This window comes from Podarcis muralis, chromosome 11 (genome assembly GCF_964188315.1).
Source record: "Podarcis muralis chromosome 11, rPodMur119.hap1.1, whole genome shotgun sequence".
NCBI classification, from domain to species: Eukaryota; Metazoa; Chordata; class Lepidosauria; order Squamata; family Lacertidae; genus Podarcis; species Podarcis muralis.
Genome location: NC_135665.1, coordinates 58,893,606 through 58,908,722, shown reverse-complemented (window position 1 = coordinate 58,908,722; position 15,117 = coordinate 58,893,606). Strand labels below are relative to the sequence as shown.

The window sequence follows — 15,117 nt, the reverse complement described above, 5'->3', positions numbered from 1 at the left end:
TTTCCCTTAATCAGAACTCTTGGCTGAGAAATAGATGCTTGGTGAAGAAGCAACTCAAGGTTTGGTTTATGAAAGATTAACGCAGATCCTCCCACTCTGCTTTTGCACAAGGTTCCTTTCCAGAGCTTCTGTTTTATACGCCCATTGTTTAAATATTTACTCGGGCTGAGACACGTTCTCTGTGTTTGCAACGTTTGCTGCAGCTCTGCCCTTACCTTTCACACCAGCAAAATCAGGTTTTGCTGTGCACAGATGGACCTGGAAAGATCTCCCCCAGAGAACTTTATTTCACTGAGCACAGCAGGTTTATGATACATGCGAGTTTATTCTGTTTATTTTAGCAAGGAAGTTGCAGAGCAGAAAGAGGTGGAAGATACAGGAGGTACTGTGGCCTAGTGAGTAAAACTCTAGATTGATAATCTATTACTGCTGCTGCTGCTGTTATATTTCTTTCTGACCTTCTTCCAAGGAGCTCAAGACAACAACAACAACAACAACAACAACAACAATAATTATTATTATTTATTATTTGTAACCCGCCCATCTGGCTGGGCTTCCCCAGCCACTCTGGGTGGCTTCCAACAAAGATTAAAAATACATTAAAATGTCACACATTAAAATCTTCCCTAAACAGGGCTGCCTTCAGATGTCTTCTAAATGTCAGGTAGTTGTTTATCTCTTTGACATCTGATGGGAGGGCGTTCCACAGGGCAGGCGCCACTACCGAGAAGGCCCTCTGCCTGGTTCCCTGTAGCTTTGCTTCTCACAATGAGGGAACCACCAGAAGGCCCTCGGCGCTGGACATCACTGTCTGGGCAGAACGATGGGGGTGGAGACGCTCCTTTAGGTATACTGGGCCGAGGCCATTTAGATGACATACATGGTTCCCTTTGCTCTCTACTTTAATCTCATAACAACTCTGTGGTGTAGGTTAGGCTGAGAGCTGATGACTGGTCCTAGCTCACTTTTGTTGTGGTTGTTGTTCAGAGAGGTGCACAAGAGATGTGGGAGGAGTCCAAGGCTTAGCTACAGCAAAGGTCTAATATGTTCCTCCTTACAACTTAACGTAAGATTTTTATTTTAAATGAGTATAGCCATGATTGCATGACCCAAACTTCTGGTCTTCCACACAAAGGAGCCTCAGCAGAAGTTCTTGCAGCAGTTCATATTGCAGTGTTGCAGGACAGCAGACAGGTGTTGTTGCCCAGGTGGTAGCAGAAATGAGAAATGAGCAGTGGCCCTGACATTGTTCTATCATCAATTAGAATTTTGCTGTTACCTACGAATCAACTTTAGCTCCATTAGTTGGTTTGCTTTGTACCTGGGATCGCCGTTGAGGGCTGTTTGGAAACTACAGCAAATCCAAAACACGGACTTGCTAGACTTTTGGCAGGGATCTGTTGTTGGAGACATATCTCACCAGCACTTACGAGGTGACACTGGTTGCTGCCTTGCATCAGAGCACAATTCAAATTGCTCCCTCTTGGATGTGGCCCTCTAGTGACTGTTAAACTTAAACTCCCATCATGTCTGACCATTGGCCATGCAGGTTGCAACTGATGGGAACTGGGCATCCAGTAATATCTGATGGCCCCAAGTTCCCCATCCCTCCCAGACATGGGGCTGGGATACCCAATAGAATACCTGCCTCTGCATCTACCTGCCTGCCCATTACAGTCGTCATCCAAGTCCTTGCTCCAGGTGTTCCTGCCTTCAAAGCTAAGGTAGCTAACAACCAGAGAGAGAGCCTTTTTGGTTATGGAATCCTTTCCCCAAAAAGTCCACCTTGTTGCCTTCAGTTTTTAGCTTCTGAAAGATTTTCATTACTTCCCTATTTCATATTGAAAGATGGCATATAATTTCATCAGATGAATTTATGGCTCACTTGCCTGATTGTCATTCATTTGTCAAATCTGGGCAATGTCGCTGGGAGCCACCAGGTATAAAATGTGGAACTTTGGAGATCTGTGACCTGCTGCCTTTTGTGGTAAGCAATTCAAGGTTTACCGATCAAAGAACCAGAGGTCCATAGGGTTGTTCCTGGTTGACTCAACCATCACAGAAAACCTATCAGTCCCCCCTGACTTGATAGCACTATCTAAAGCAGTGTTTCCCCAACTTGGGTCTCCAGCTGTTTTTGAACTACAATTCCCATCACCCCTGACCACTGGTCCTGCTAGCTAGGGATGATTGAAGTTGTAGTCCAAAAACAGCCGGAGACCCAAGTTGGGGAAACAGACTTGGGTTTTCCTTGGGCAACATTCAGCATAGCCTTCTAGGCCTGCTTTCCTGACTCTGAATTCTCCAGCCTCCAGGATTCTGCTTAGGCCTTGGTCCCAAAGATGGGCTGCTTCTACATCCCTCTCCTTCCACCCAGCACCACGAAAGCCGGCTGCTTGTTGCGGCAACCTGTTGGTTGCCTTTGATAAGTAAGCTGCTGCCTTCAACATCCTGTAAATCTGTCCTCCTAAATTCCAGAGCCGAACAAAATGCAAATCAACAAATGCAAACAAACGACTTGAATGTAGGTGAACGCCACGGAGTACCACGAGTGATCAAAGGCTCCCGCGCACTTCTTCAAACGCAAACAAACATTGCTGTGCTTCTTGGAAGGGTACAAATGCGCAGCTCAAAACTTGTTAATATTAATGAACATCCAAAATGTGTCTTCTGAACTTTTCAAGGGTAGATTTGTTTGCCTTCATATTTACATTGGCTTTTTCAGATCCAAATCTGTGCTCCCTCCCTTCAGAAGGTAAAACAAAATCAATGCAAGGTAGTAGAATAAATAGAGATGTTTTCCTTCACAGTGAGGATTTGGCTACAGATTTAATTTTACCCAGTATAATTAGACTTGCCACCCTGGCCAGGAAAAAAATATATATAAAGCTAGTCTGGTCTGCTCCTGAGCCAATAATAATAATAATAATAATAATAATAATAATAATAATAATTTATTATTACAGTGGTGCCTTGGGTTACAGATGCTTCATGTTATATACGCTTCAGGTTACAGACTCCACTAACCCAGAAATAGTACCTCGGGTTAAGAACTTTGCTTCAGCATGAGAACAGTAATCGCGCGGTTCATGCCTGGGATTCCTTGGATTTTGCCTGCTTTTACATACTAACAACACACCTTATAGAATTCTGTCTGTGATATTTTGTCTGCACAATCAGAATGAATACCAGGTACAAAAAAAAGAATAATATGACTTCCGAACCATCTGCTCCCCTAAATGGCAACTACAAGGTGGGGACGGTTCGCCCCGGGTGTTACCTCTGAGGGGGGTAACAAAATAGACTCTGTGGCGATCTCAGCAAAAAAATCTCAACAACATTGGTCAATTAATGGTGGGAGTAGATCGCAGTCTCTTGGGACATGCCTGTTATAAATAAAATAACACAAGCCATAACACAATCCATCCTGTAGATTTAAGTCCACAGTCGCCTGCTTGTTATCAGAGGCCCAGAATCCACATTCCTTTGTAAGAAAATATGAAATAAAGTCAAACCATTTTTGCAGGCAAAAACAAAACAAAAATTCAACGGGAGGGGGAGACAAGAAATTTTCCGGGTACCACCTGGCCTTGCTATGCCACTAACTACATATACCATTTTGGCGACAATAACCCTGGTTTAAGGGGCCATTTGGTGCCTAGATGTATGTCTGAGTTTCTAACCTGGCTTGGACATCTGCGAAGGTCACTTGATCAGTAGAGGCATATCTCATGGGATTCCTCTAGTGTTCCTGCATCCTGTGATGTGTTGATGCTTAAAGCCCTTGAAAGTTAGATGGCATCCCCTTTCTGGAAAGGGCAGCCTTCCCAGCCACACTGTGTTAATAATACCCGTTCTTTGTCAGGGAATGGGGACGTTTTCAAAGGTGGAGTTGCTTTGCATGAAATAGTAGATGCACAGAAGCAATCCCTCTGAAAGTCGTCACAACCTCTTTGCCTACAGTGGCAAAACCTTGGCATTTCTAAGCAGTACTTGAAGCCCATTTAAAGCGGCTTGACACTGCCGCATTGTTCAAAGAAGGGTTATCCGCTTGGTGTGGGAGGGGTCAAGTTTTTGTAAGTAGGGCTGTTGTACTGTACTTAAGGTCTGATTGTTCTCACACAGCTGCCTAAAAACCGAACCGCCAAACTGTGTTGCGCTCAGGCACAATATTTAAATGGATTTGTTATGTCAGCAGTGACGGGCCCTTTGTTCAAGTTGACAGAAGAATTCTATTGTTCCGGATTTTCCCAGAGTCTGTTCCTCCTAATACTGCCCTCTGAAGATAGCTAGGCTGTTGTTGAAAAAAACATCCCTAGAGATGGACAAAGTTGGGGGTGGAGGGAGGGAGGACCCGCCAGCTTTACAGCAATATTTCATTAGTATTTGGCTAAAAAGCGAACCAAGCAGTTCAGGACTAAATATAGAACGAAACTTGAAGCTATAGCTCTTCCCAGCTCCCCAAAATCAACACAAATAGGAAGTTCTTTTAACTAAAGATGTGTGTGTAACTTGCCCTAAGGACGCGTAGCTTATTTAAAGCTCATAGTCTACATGTAGGGACCCAGAATTAACAACAACAACAATTACAACAATTTTATGATTTGTATCCCACCCATCTGATTGGGTTGCCCCAACATAGATAAAAGCATAATGAAACATATTACATTAAAAGGCTTCCCTATACAAGGTTGCCTTCAGAGGTCTTCTAAAGGTTACATAGTTACTCATCTCCTTGACATCTGATGGGAGGGCGTTCCACAGGGCAGGTGCCACTACCGAGAAGGACCTCTGCCTGGTTCCCTGTAGCTTCAGTTTGGTGTAGTGAGGGAACCGCCAGAAGGCCCTCGGTGCTGGACCTCAGTGTCTAGGCAGAACAATGGGGGTGGAGACGCTCCTTCAGATATACTGGACCAAGGCCGTTTAGGGCTTTAAAGGTCAGGACCATCACTTTGAATTGTGCTCAGAAACGTACTGGGAACCAATGTAGGTCTTTCAGGACCAGTGTAATTCTCCAACTTCTCCAGTAAAAGGGTCTGAGGTTTTGGAGCCAAGAAAGCATCTTGTAGAGTTAGAGATGGTCTAAGAGGTATACTTCAGCTTCACACGAAGCATTTGTGTAATCTTACTGAAATTCCCTTAAAAAAAAAAAAAAGCAGATATTTTCCCTAATCACCATCCCATATCCACTTCAGTTTTCATTCTAGGTGGAAATTTGGTGCCAACTCCATTTGCCAACACTTCTTAGACAGTCTTGGGTACTGGCATTTTCCAAAAGAGGTTGTCTCTCAAATATTTAGGGCTTTAAATACTAACGAGAACACCTTGAATTTGGCCCAGAAATGAACTGGCAGCCAATCAAGGCTCGGTTTGCCCTTTAATGCTTTCTGCGAGGAGGCTGTGTACTAATGAACCCAGGGAAACAATCAGTGATATGTCTTTTTATTTTATTTTATTTTCCCCGCTCCTCACAAGATTCAGAGTGATTAGAATATGAAAATGATGAGCACAATGGTGCAGATGTTTTAAAATCACAGCAGACAGCAATTAGTGACATGGGAACCAGCTGCTTATCTATCCAGATAAAGCTTCTTAATAGAGAATTACATTTGAGGAACTGTGGTGTGTGTGTGTGTTTTGCAGATGGATCTCCCAATGTTTTAAATGAGAGGGCATCAAGGTACAGTGGTACCTCGGGTTACAGACACTTCAGGTTAAGAACAGACCTCCAGAACGAATTAAGTTCTTAACCTGAGGTAAAGGTAAAGGGACCCCTGACCATTAGGTCCAGTCATGACTGACTCTGGGGTTGCGGCGCTCATCTTGCTTTATTGGCCGAGGGAGCCGGCGTACAGCTTCCGGGTCATGTGGCCAGCATGACTAAGCCACTTCTGGCGAACCACAGCAGCTCACGGAAACACCGCTTACCTTCCCGCCGGAGCGGTACCTATTTATCTACTTGCACTTTGACGTGCTTTTGAACTGCTAGGTTGGCAGGAGCAGGGACCGAGCAACGGGAGCTCACCCCGTCGTGGGGATTCGAACTGCTGACCTTCCGATTCGCAAGTCCTAGGCTCCGTGGTTTAACCCACAGCGCCACCCGTGTCCCTCCTGCACTGTATTAACTTTGATTTGTGAGCCAGCTTCCTGTCAAACAATCTAACTGATGCCTCTCTGAGAAGGTGGATCTTAGGCATTAGGGAGAGGGGTTACGGGCAGGTTAGGAGCTGATCTTCCTTCTCCCTCGAAAAACAACATGTAGAACTTGTTTTATGATCTCTTCCCTGCGTGCTTGATCTCTAGATTACAGAGTAACCTCGCTTTGGCTGTTATATCACCTCCGTGTCACAGCTGTTGGTGTGCTTGAATATTAGAGAAGGGTTTGAATAGAGGGTGATTAGACTGTCTGCATAAAGTTTGAGGCGTGTTGTCGATAAATAGAGAAGATAATTTCTTAGGCAGGGAGGTGTCAGCCAAGGCTAAGAACTTATTCATTCATTCATCCCAATCAAACATTCTAGAAGCAGCATTTTTCTCAGACCCTTGGCCCACAAAGATGGTGACCAAATGCGTATCTCACTCAATTTCTCTCATTCATCCTTGAATATAAGTGATATGTTGATAGTATAGTCCATCTTGCCCTGCCATTGGTGGCAACGTTGGGTTTTGCCTAAAGAGTCACTTTTGGAGATTCCTGCTTGGAAAGGACATTGAGGATTTTAGAATGTTAAGAGTGATAGCATTTGTAGGTTGTTTCTGGATATTACTAGAGCTGTACTCTAAAGTGAAATTTCGAGACAATTTGAAGGATTCGGTGTAGCCAATACATACAAGAAACTCTGAGGAAAGCACAAGTTGATAATGCCTGAATTCAGATGACTCTCCAACTCATGGACTGGAGAATGAGCCTGTGGGCACAACATGTCTTCCTTTTCTTTCGTGCACAGCAATTAATAGGTTACTTCCTGGTTTCATCAAACCATTGTTTGCTATTACGTTTGGAGTGGGAAACCGTGGATTGAGCAAGCCCTCCATGCCAGGCCTGCAAACTATCAGCAGATCTAGTTTGGGCAGATTCCCACCCCCCACTCCAATACATACTGGGATACCCGTAGCTCCCACACACCCAAAAACTGATCCTTTTGCTACAAGTGACAGAATTATAACAGCAGCCATTGATCCAGTCACTTAAACACTGCCCTCAGTGTAAAATTCAGTTCAACATGTTGGACCAATATGCAGCGGTCGTGGCAGTTGTTTTAACAGGAATGCCTTATTGCTGATCCATTCACCTCACAAGTGATTTACTGCACCTTAGTCAGTACAAGCTTTTTGCCGCTATTATTATTATTAGTAGTAGTAGTAGAAGAATTTCAAAGTGTTTTTTTTTCCAAAATAAAGTGAAAAGGGGAAAACGAAGAAAAATGTGAGATTGATTGATTGATTGATTGATTAAATTTATATACTGCCCTGTACCCAGGGGGACTCAGGGCAGTTCACAGAATAAAATCAAGATACAAAACCACAAAATACATAACAACAACAGCAGCAGTAGCAACCCAATAGTCCCCCCCCCAAAAAAATTTATTTTTTTTTTTAAGGGCATAGGATGTAAATCAGATCAACCAAAGGCCTGGCTAAAAAGGAACGTTTTTGCATGGCGTCCAAAGGTATATAATGAAGGTGCCAGGCGAACTTCCCTGGGGAGAGCATTCCCCAGATGGGGAGCCACTGCAGAGAAGGCCCCTTTCTCGTGTAGGAGGCACATGAAGGAGGGCCTCAGAATATATATAGCGATAGATAGATGATAGATAGATAGATGATAGATAGATATAGATAGATGATAGATAGATGATTGATAGATAGATAGATAGATATAGATAGATAGATAGATGATAGATAGATAGATAGATAGATAGATAGATAGATAGATAGATGATAGATGATAGATGATAGATGATAGATAGATATAGATAGATAGATAGATGATAGATAGATAGATATAGATAGATATAGATAGATGATAGATAGATAGATAGATAGATAGATAGATGATAGATGATAGATGATAGATGATAGATGATAGATGATAGATAGATAGATGATAGATAGATGATAGATATAGATATAAAAAGGTAAAGGGACCCCTGACCATTAGGTCTAGTCGTGGCCGACTCTGGGGTTGTGGCGCTCATCTCGCTTTATTGGCCAAGGGAGCTGGCATACAGCTTCCAGGTCATGTGGCCAGCATGACTAAGCCGCTTCTGGTGAACCAGAGCAGCGCATGGAAACGCCGTTTACCTTCCTGCAGGAGTGGTACCTATTTATCTACTTGCACTTTGACATGCTTTCGAACTGCTAGGTTGGCAGGAGCAGGGACCGAGCAATGGTAGCTCACCCCATCCCGGGGATTCGAACCACCAATCTTCTGATCGGCAAGTCCTAGGCTCTGTGGTCTAACCCACAGCGCCAGCTGCGTCCCTAAGATATAGATGTAGGTATATGCTAATATGCATATGATTATTAATAACCTATCCTATTCAGTAGAAACTCATTCCAAATATCAATATATTTATCCAAACAAAGTCCGTGTCTGTAAGCAATCGGTTCATATGTTGGACTGAAGACATGACAGCACTCACAACATATGAACGGAGCTTTTTGCCACTTCTTAAACGTTGAAGAGGCTCTTAGCCACTGGGCGCTATACTGCAAATCACTGACTGCCATCTAGCCTGTCTTACCCAATCTGCTGGTGGTGGTTGCTTTAAAGTCTCTCTCTCTTTCTCTCTCTCTCATTACTTTGGCATGTCGGCTGTTGCTTTTGTGTTTGTTCTCCTCCCTGCCTTTTGACAGTGCAGTTCACCCAGCGGGGCAAAGAGAAGCCAAAACATTAGGAGCAACAGGATCAGGCGGAGAGCCAGATGGAGACACTGGGAGCAAAATGCGCTCTGAGTGCATTAATTTCAGCTGGCTGTGCCAGTTATTCTGAGTAAACAGTCTACACGTATCAGTTGCAGCTAATGAAACTCAACCTGCTCTGAGCCACAGGATCTGTGGTTACCATGCAGCAGTCAAGCACGCGGAAAGATCCCTGTCCTCCCGCACATGCGCTCGCCCCCAAATGATCAGCCTTGACAAGTAGGAGGAAACTAAGAGAATCTTACGGTATCGGGGTAGAAAGCAGGAACCTGGATTCTGTAGGCAGAACCTGAAATTCAGAGCAACTTGACCGGAATGGTGGTAACTCGAAATCTAACCTCCAATCTGGTTGACAGGAGCAGTAGACCAACACATCTGAATGGACTGGGAGAGCTTGCTCTAACCACTGTGCCCTGCTGTCATTTCATTTCTTTGTAGCTGGGGTGGTGGACACATGTCAGGCTTGCAGGATATACCTTTGCTTGTTCCTTTTTACTAGAATACTGAAATCTGCTAGTTGCTGCCAGGTGTAAAGTGACTAACATGAGCATTTCTGAGCCCGTAAATTTGTTTTTGAGCACCAGGATTAAACTCAACCCTTTCACTCCTGGTGTCCTTCCTGAAAGCTTTTTTAATTTCAATAATACAGTTTCAGGGTGTTGGGGTTGGTCATTTTGTTGTGTTTATTGTTAGGCAATTGGGAATCGGAAATCCTTGCCAACCGAGACCAGATTCCAGTCTACCTCCTGCCCATTCCTGGTCTATAGCATCTCTTTTTTCTAAAATGCTACTTTTAAATGAGAAAATGCTATGCTAGCTCTTGTAAAGTCTTCTGAAATAATGGGGGGGGGGGAATGGAATTAGGAAAAGAAAGGTGAATGGGAGCCAGGATATTTCAGGGGTTTGTTTTGTTTTTTAATGGATCTGCTGTGTCAAGAGAATGTGACAGCAAGCTTTGGATTTGTGCCGAACTCTTTTTTTCCAATTTGGAGCATGAATTCTTGTGATACTCAGTATAAAGGTCCTTCCATTTCTTTCACCGTAGAAAGTATAGTCATAGATCTCTCACCATGGAAATGTGTTCTTCCAGTGCATAGACAGGGGCGTAAAGAATAAAAGGGTGCTGTTTTAAGTTCACTGGTCCCAGGTTGTTCTATTCTGTACATAGCCCCTTTTTACAAACAGAACAAACAATTACAGTTGCACCTTGGTTTTCAAACACCTTGGGAGTTGAACCTTTTGGCTCCCAAATGATTGAAAACCGGAAGTATTTGTTGCGGTTTTCGAACGTTCTTTGGAACCCGAACGTCCGATGTGACTTCCACAGCTTCCGATTGGCTGCAAGAGTTTGCTGCAGCCAATCGGAAGCTGCACCTTGGTTCCCAAACGTTTTGGAAGTCAAACGGACTTCTGGAGCAGATTCCGTTCGACTTCTAAGGTACCACTGTATTTATTGCAGTCCAAAGACCCACAAGTTGCTTATTTCCTAAAATACATATATTTAGTATAAGAATATTTATTATATTGTGGGTTTGTTTGTTTGCTTTGTTTTCATTTTGCAAGAAAACAAAAACCCATTCTGGCAAATTCTTTTCAGGGATCAGAAGCCCTAACTTTTTTTTCCTCTTCTTTTCACTTTTTCTCATTCCCAGGTTTATGACAGACTGCCAAAGCATTCTGCTGTGCACTATGATCCCGTTCTCCAGCAAGACTTCACCAGTGACACCTTAAAATCGCGGCACCAGCAAAAAAGCAACAACCAGCATCATCTCGACTGGTCGGTGAGCTCTGAATCTGGGCCAGCTCCTCAAGCCTGCTTCATTGCCCCAGAGCCACACCGAGAAGCCACCAAGATCCCTGGTTCGGAGCCCACGGTATCTTTCAGCAAGTCCCAAGTGAAGAAATCTAACGCCAGCAGCAGCTGGGCTCAGTTGTCAAACGGTAATAATAAAGACCTTGCAGCAATCAGTGCAGTCCCAGGGTCTAATAGTCTCAGCGCATCTTCCCAGCCAAACAAACTGTCTGATTGCAATGGTTTTTCGCCCCTAGTGAGTCAAGAGGGAGAGGGACAGGTAGAAGCCCTCAACCAGCCCACTGGCAGCACAAAGAAGAAATCCAGTAAGAAAGACTTGATCAACCAAACCATCCAAAATGCAGACATAGAATGGGTGAAAAATCCTCAGAAGTCATTTGAAGCCAAAACCCACGACAACATGGAAGGGAAGAAGGAATCCAGCTCAACTAAGCCATCACCCCCTAGGCAAAGCCCACATTCTGCCAACACTTCTGAAAACGATTCGAGTCACGTACGGATTACTATTCCAATCAAGACTCCAGTAGTGGAGACACCTGGTCACAAAAGGAAGAAACGGCAGTCTGCAAAAGCCGTTGTCGACAAGAGTGTCCCAGAGAAAACCTCTCCTCCCGGGCATCCTGTGGGCAGTGATGTAGCCAGCATGACTAACGCACAGGCAGAGGTGTGCAAGAAAGACCTGCGAGTTACAAAGCAAGGGAAAGCGATGGAAAGCGACCCTCCTTTGTTACCAGTGGAAAGCAATGAGATAGTCAGCAAATCTCCCGCGACCAATGCCACCAGGCTCAGAAAGTCTGCAGTTGTGACGCCTGCTTCAGGTACACACGTGACATCTGCCTCCGTTACACACGATGCCCCGACACCTTGCAAGCAACCGGAGGTTCAGCACCCGAAGTTTGCAGCAAAGCGAAGGTGGACATGTAGCAAACCTAAAAATGTGCTCCGGGAACCTTCTCTAGGCCTCCCTGAGAAACTGATGGTAGAACCTCCTTCAGCTTATCCCATAACACCATCCAGTCCTCTGTATACCAATACAGACAGTCTTACTGTGATTACTCCCATCAAGAAGAAGAGGGGGCGACCCAAAAAACAGCCTTTGCTCACTGTTGAAACCATCCATGAAGGAACGTCCACCAGCCCAGTCAGCCCCATCAGTCGGGAATTTCCTGGCACGAAGAAGAGGAAGAGGAGGAGGAACTTGGTGAAGTTAGCTCAGATGGCCCCCGGGGAAGATACAAACACCATCAGCGAGCTGAAGTTTCACAAGAAAGTTGGCAAGCTTGGTGTTCTTGATAAGAAGACCATCAAGACCATTAACAAAATGAAGAGTCTCAAGAGGAAAAACCTTTTGAGCCAGATCTTGTCTTGCTCGAGTAGCATGGCTCTGAAGATGAAAACGCAGCCGCCAGCCAACACAGGGGCTCCCACCATCGATGCGAGACTAGGGAAGCAAATAAACGTGAGCAAGAAGGGGACTATCTACATTGGTAAGAAAAGGGGGAGAAAGCCGAGATCCGAGCTGCAGCCCCCACTGGAAGACCCGAAGACAGCCATGAAACATTTGAGGCCCGTATCCAGCCAGCCAGAAAACCCAGCAGTGCCTTCTACCTTGCAGTCACTTGTGGCATCATCATCACCAGCAGCCGTCCATCCGCTCTCGACGCAGCTAGTGGGCTCTAACGGCAGCCTTAGCCCTGCCAGCACTGAAATGAATTTTTCAGAGTTAAAGACTATGCCAAATCTACAGCCCATCAGCGCTCTTCCCACAAAAACTCAGAAGGGAATACACAGCGGGACTTGGAAGCTGTCCCCACCCAGGCTCATGGCGAATTCTCCTTCCCACCTTTGCGATATAGGTTCCCTGAAGGAGGTCACGCTGTCTCCGGTGAGCGAATCCCACAGCGAGGAAACCATACCGAGTGACAGTGGGATCGGTACCGACAACAACAGTACGTCCGACCAAGCGGAGAAGACTTCGGAATCTCGCAGAAGATACTCATTTGACTTCTGCAGCCTGGACAATCCAGAGGTCATTCAGTCTGACACCAGCACTAAGAACAGGCACAGTCACCGGCAGAAGCATCTCATCGTTGATAACTTTCTCGCTCATGAGACTATGAAGAAACCAAAGCACAAGAGGAAGAGGAAGAACCTGCAGAACAGAGATGACCTCCAGTTCCTTGCAGACCTGGAAGAGCTCATCAGCAAGTTCCAAGTGTTCAGGATTTCTCACCGTAGCTACACATTTTACCACGAGAATCCGTATCCCAGCATTTTCAGGATTAACTTTGATCACTATTACCCTATGCCATATATCCAGTATGACCCTTTGCTGTATCTTCGCAGGACGTCCGACATGAAGTCTAAGAAGAAGCGTGGTAGACCTGCCAAAACCAATGACACCATGACGAAGGTGCCTTTCTTACAAGGGTTTGGTTACCCTATTCCCAGTGGGAGTTACTATGCACCCTATGGAATGCCTTACACATCAATGCCTATGATGAACCTTGGCTACTACAGTCAGTATCCTGCTCCTTTGTACTTGTCTCACACACTCGGAGCAGCTTCTCCGTTCATGAGGCCCACCGTGCCTCCTCCCCAGTTCCACGCAAGCTCTCACATGAAGATGCCCAATACTGCCAAGCATAAAGTGAAGCATGGGGTCCACCTGCAGACACCGGTAGGGATCGGCCTTGGGGATGTGCATTCTTCACTGACCTCTCCAAAGGCCGCAGGGACAAGCATACCCAGTGGCCGACTTCACAAAAGGAAACACAAACATAAGCACAAACACAAGGACGAGCGGATATTGGGGGCTCACGATGACCTGAGCAGTCTCTTCGCAAGCAAGTCCACTGGCTTCACCAGCCATTCGGTCAGTGACAGATTAAACGTCTCGGACAAAGAGCTCTCCTTGCTGACGGAGAAGAGCAAGCATAAGGAGAAACAGAAGCACCAGCATTGTGAAACCAGTGGGCACAAGGTTTCCAAGAGCAACTTCGAAGTGGATACCTTGTCTACGTTGTCTCTCTCTGACACCCAACAGTGGGTGCAGAGCAAGGATAAAAGTAACTCAAGCAATGATCCCATGGACTCTTGCATGAAGAGGTATTCTGGGAACACTGACAGCAGCGCACGGTCTGAGTCCCTGGACGTCTTTGGCGAGATGAATTCCTTGAGCGAAAAGCGGGACAATGATGGGAGCAAAAGGAGGAGTTTCGAAGGGTTCGAAACATACAGGGAGAAGGACCTTCAGACCTTCAGAACAAGCAGGAAGGACAGGAGCTGCTATGACTCATTGACAGCTTCAGGTAGGAATCTGAAAACACATGTTTCTCTCAGTGCCATTTTTTATGTGTTTGTTTTCCTTGCAGCTGGGTGTTTTGATGCCTGTTATTTGATGTTTATTTATGGCATTTGTATCCTGCTGTTCTGTCAATGCACTCAAGGTGGTTGATTATTTAAAATAATGGTTTAGAGCTATCTAGACACTTCACAGAAGGAGCGAAGGGAAGAAGATTATAAGCTGGTACCTACTCTCTTTGGATGGTGTTATTGCTGTTGCTATAAAATGAAGCAAAATGATGCCCATGTGAAACAGTCACTGCAGGAGGCAGTTTTGGGAGCGGAGGAACCAATTGGCAGTTGGTGTTGGCCATCTGATGGAGAGTCCAGGTTGAAGGCTTGAACATGACAATTCTCCAGTGGGCAGGGTACTCTTAAATAGCATAGTGAGCTCACTCTAAGAGACTGTTTTAGTGCAGAAGTCCATGTACAGCTAAACAAGAATGATATTTTGGCATTGCTTGGTAGTAGTACACATGCTCTACATGCAGAAATCCCTGGGTTCAATACCTGGCATTTCCAGGTGACAGGTGCAGGGAAAGGCCCTCTACCTGAAACCTCGGAGAACTGGCAGTCAAGAGTAGGCAGTCAAGAGCTAGATGACTCAGTTTAAGACAGCTTCATCTGCAGCTTCATAAATCAATCTGTGATTCTGGAGGCAGGTCCAGGCAAGTCAGGATAGTTCCCTATGTGTCTTCTCCAGTCCCCCTGTTGGTTGTTCTGTTTGCATGTAAAACATTCAAGCAGATAGAGAGGGGATGAGCATACTAAGTGCTTTCACCCTCCAGTCTGAGGAGGACCATGATCTGAAAAGAAGACCTCCTCTACGTGTGAGCGTGAAGCTCTGTGCAGTTTAGAACTCGGATTACACAGCCAGTCTCACCCGCCATCTTCCTTTCCCCAGAATGCAACAATGACTCCAGGGGCACTCTGGGGAAAGGGCAATGTTGTGTAGTGCACACACCCAACAAAATGCAAAAAGAAAAAAATAGAACATGTTGGAAGCCAATAGCAGCCCGTGTCAGGGGCTGACGCCA

At 45.2% G+C, this 15,117-nt stretch overlaps 1 protein-coding gene across 2 annotated transcripts in view; it reads left to right on the top strand.

Annotated features, from left to right (window-relative positions):
* Nucleotides 1-15,117, top strand: part of SETBP1 (SET binding protein 1) — a 274,005-nt gene that overhangs the window by 167,389 nt on the left and 91,499 nt on the right. For both annotated transcript variants that reach the window (XM_028748202.2, XM_077936514.1), the window contains one exon: nucleotides 10,575-14,046. In XM_028748202.2, coding sequence (XP_028604035.2) covers nucleotides 10,575-14,046 — 3,472 coding nt within the window. The remainder of the gene's footprint in view (nucleotides 1-10,574; nucleotides 14,047-15,117) is intronic.